The sequence below is a fragment of the Triticum urartu genome, chromosome 5 (genome assembly GCF_003073215.2).
Source record: "Triticum urartu cultivar G1812 chromosome 5, Tu2.1, whole genome shotgun sequence".
NCBI lineage: Eukaryota > Viridiplantae > Streptophyta > Magnoliopsida > Poales > Poaceae > Triticum > Triticum urartu.
Genome location: NC_053026.1, coordinates 626,412,991 through 626,416,530, shown reverse-complemented (window position 1 = coordinate 626,416,530; position 3,540 = coordinate 626,412,991). Strand labels below are relative to the sequence as shown.

At 53.7% G+C, this 3,540-nt stretch overlaps 1 protein-coding gene across 1 annotated transcript; it reads right to left on the bottom strand.

The window, feature by feature from the left end:
- Window positions 1–2,195: 2,195 nt before the first annotated feature.
- Window positions 2,196–3,336, bottom strand: LOC125506362 (SKP1-like protein 1). Its single transcript, XM_048671191.1, has 2 exons — window positions 3,040–3,336; window positions 2,196–2,369 (listed from the first exon to the last, which is right to left on the bottom strand). Exons 1-2 carry the CDS (start codon window positions 3,334–3,336, stop codon window positions 2,196–2,198), a joined length of 471 nt encoding a protein of 156 aa, XP_048527148.1.
- Between the last annotated feature and the right edge of the window lie 204 nt (window positions 3,337–3,540).

Below are 3,540 nucleotides of genomic sequence, written 5' to 3'. Positions count from 1 at the left end.
CCGCTTCGCCGGCCTCTGCAACGGCGGCCTCGCCAGCTCCTTCGTCGGGCTCCACGGCCACCCGCCTGGTCGCGCCGGCCTCTGCCGGGGCATCTTCGCCCGGCCCGCCTTTGGCTTCTCCCCTGGTGGCCGCTGCCCCTCCTGGAGACGGGTCCACCGGGGCCGCCGTGGTTCAACCACTCGCCGGCCCCGTTACTCGGTCCCTCATGGGTGTCTTCCGCCCGAGTTCTCGGTACTCCGTGGAGGAGTATACCTATGTGGCTTCGACGTCCACGCCATCACCGTCGCCTCTGCCGACCTCTGCCCGTACCGCGCTTCAAGACCCTCTGTGGTTTGCCGCGATGAAGGAGGAATTTGACGCGTTGCAGCATAATCACACTTGGCAGCTTGCCCCGCGTCCCCCTCATGCCAACATCATTACCGGGAAGTGACTTTTCAAGCACAAGTTTCATCCTGATGGCACCCTCGACCGCCACAAGGCGCGTTGGGTTGTTCGTGGCTTTCGTCAGCGCGCCGGTGTCGACTTCACCAACACCTTTGCCCCGGTGGTCAAACCCTGGACGATTCGAACTGTTCTTCAGCTTGCAGTTTCCCGCTCTTGGCCTGTGCATCAGATGGACGTCTCTAATGCTTTTCTTCATGGTCATCTTGAGGAACAAGTGTTCTGTCAGCAGCCCACGGGATTCGTCGATGAGTCTTCTCCGAATCATGTGTGCCTGCTTTCTCGGTCCTTATATGGGCTTAAGCAGGCTCCTCGTGCGTGGTACCAGCGCATCGTAGCGTTTCTTCATCAGCTTGGATTCCGCTCCACTCGCTCCGATGCTTCACTATTTGTTTACCACTAGGGTGATGCCACTGCTTTTCTGCTGCTCTATGTCGACGATATCATCTTTACGGCATGCTCTACTGCTCTTCTTCGACAGCTCACTGATCGTCTTCGTGCTGAGTTCGCCATCAAGGACTTAGGTCCTCTGCACTATTTCCTCACGATTGAGGTTATTCGCCGAGTAGATGGTTTCTTTCTTCATCAGCGGAAGTATGCTCATGAGCTTCTGGATCGTGTCGGGATGCTTAACTGCAAACTGGCTGCCACGCCTGTCGACACGAAGGCCAAGCTCTCTGCCACAGATGGTTCTCCCGCTTTAGATGCTCCGTTCTACCGGTCGATTGTTGGTGCTCTTCAGTACCTCACTCTTACCCGCCCAGAGCTTCAGTACGTTGTGCAGCAGGTGTGCCTCCATATGCATGCTCCTCGTGATGCTCACTGGACCGCGGTCAAGCGCATTCTTTGCTATATCCGAGGCACTTTGGATCTTGGGTTGTCTCTTCAGGCGTCGACCTCTTTGGACTTGATTGCCTACTCTGACGCTAACTGGGCTGGCTGCCCTGATACACGACGCTCGACATCCGGCTATTGTGTCTATCTTGGGCCATCACTCGTCTCCAGGTCGTCCAAGCGGCAACCCATTGTCTCCCGCTCCAGCGCTGAAGCGGAGTATCGTGCGGTTGCCAACGTCGTTGCTGAGTGTTCCTGGCTTCGTCAGCTTCTACATGAGCTCTTGTCTCCGGTTGACAAGGCCACGATTGTCTACTGTGACAACATCTCCGCGGTCTACCTCTCCGCCAACCCGGTTCATCATCGACGCACCAAGCACATTGAGATTGATATCCATTTTGTTCAGGAACACGTAGGTCTTGATCATGTACGCGTGTTACATGTCCCTACCTCTCAACAGTTTGCTGACATCATGACCAAGGGCTTGTCTACTGCGTCCTTTGAGGAGTTCCGTTCCAGTCTTTGCGTCGACCTTGATGCCGCTTCGACTGCGGGGGGTGTTAAGATATAGATATAGTATGTATATTTCTTATACAACAAGCCCTCCTCCTTCCATGTATAGTTGAGGACGTGACTCCCCTATGTACTTGTATGATCAATAATATCGTGAGTTGCATAATATTCTACAATCTTTATGCTAAGCGTGCTTGTAAGCTCATGGTCACCGACATCTGGATAGCATTTGTACCTTCGTTTCTCATATGGATAGAATTTATTCACTGTGTCTGACGCGCCTTGTGCTTCCCTATATATACTTTGTTCCGATTATGAATGCACATTCACGTAGCCATGAAACCCCACGTTGATTTGCTTTAAAGTGTGAGAAAGCGCATATGATAGAGAGCCAAAACATAGTACTCTAATTGAATGCCCACGAGTTCTCCCTGCGGACCTCCTGCTCCTCATCCTTGGTGTAGTCGTTGACGATGTTGAACTTCTTGCGGATCTCCTCGAGGGTCCTGCCGCTGATCTGGTCCGCCACCGCCTTGCACGTCAGGTCGAGCAGGCTCTGCATGTCGAGGAAATTGGCAGCCTGCATGCATGTGTTAGCTTTTTAATCTTGATCATGTATCTTCATGTTTATTTCAGTCTTGCATGTAGTAGTTGCAGGTAGAAAAATGTGTGTGTACGGAGGTACGTGTGATATGTACGAGTCAGTAGTTTCAGATAGGAGAAGCATGCATGGAGAAAGTCCGAGCTGCCGCGTGAAGCTGGCTAGCTTGCCGTGTGAGACGATGGTGCATGATGGTCTCAAGCCAACGGCCTGCACAAGTTGAAGCCGATGGATGGGTGAGTCCGTTGCGACCTTGAGAAAAGGTCCGTAGTTAGATAAGGTCAATTCTTGTTAGCTGCATGTGTGCGTGTGCTGTTAGTGGCCTGGGTTAGTGCATGCGTGGGCTGGTTAGTGGGCAAGTGTAGTGCCCGGTCTGCGTGCGTGAGTACTACTTAAGGGCTGTAAAGCATATTTGTTTTGGTACAAGAAGAAATATAGAGAGGGGAAAACGTCGGCTGTGTGACACAGTACGGCACCCAAATTCCTTGTGTTCTTGTGTGTGTTGTGTGAAACAACCAAGAGAGAAGAGGGCTGAGAGAGTCGGCTCCAACAGCATGAACGTACATCGGGGGTTCCAGATCAATTGATCTACTAGCAGCTAGTTAACTAGTAGATCGAATCGAAGGGAGTTATCGTGTGGGCTGCTTACGAGGAGGAGGTCGAAGAGGGTGTCCTGATCGACATGGACGAAGGAGTCGTCGAACCGCCTGAGGGGGTCGTCGGCGCCGGGGCAGGACGAGGTGACGCCGACGGGGTCGGAGAAGTGCCTGTTGACGTAGTCGAGGATGCGGGAGAGGATGCGGCCGGTCACGTTGGGGAGCGGGATCACGTCGACGGCGACGTCGTCCTCTAGCATGCCCTTGATCATCACCGACGCCGCGCCGATGGTCTCCTCCGCCACCTCGAACTCCTCGCCGTCGGAGCTGCGGAGACGAACCATCTTCATATCGATCGATGGATCTCGGGGGTTTGGGGTGGGTTTTGCGTGGCGATATGATCGAGTCGATCCGGTGGAATGGATGCGGCGGATGCCGCCACGGATGGTATTTATAGGCTAGCAGGGCGACGATGTCGGCGCCGCCGACTCCAGATGGGAATTGTTGTCAATCAAGTTCCGTGAAAATCTGGAGGCGGTGCATGCATGCATACC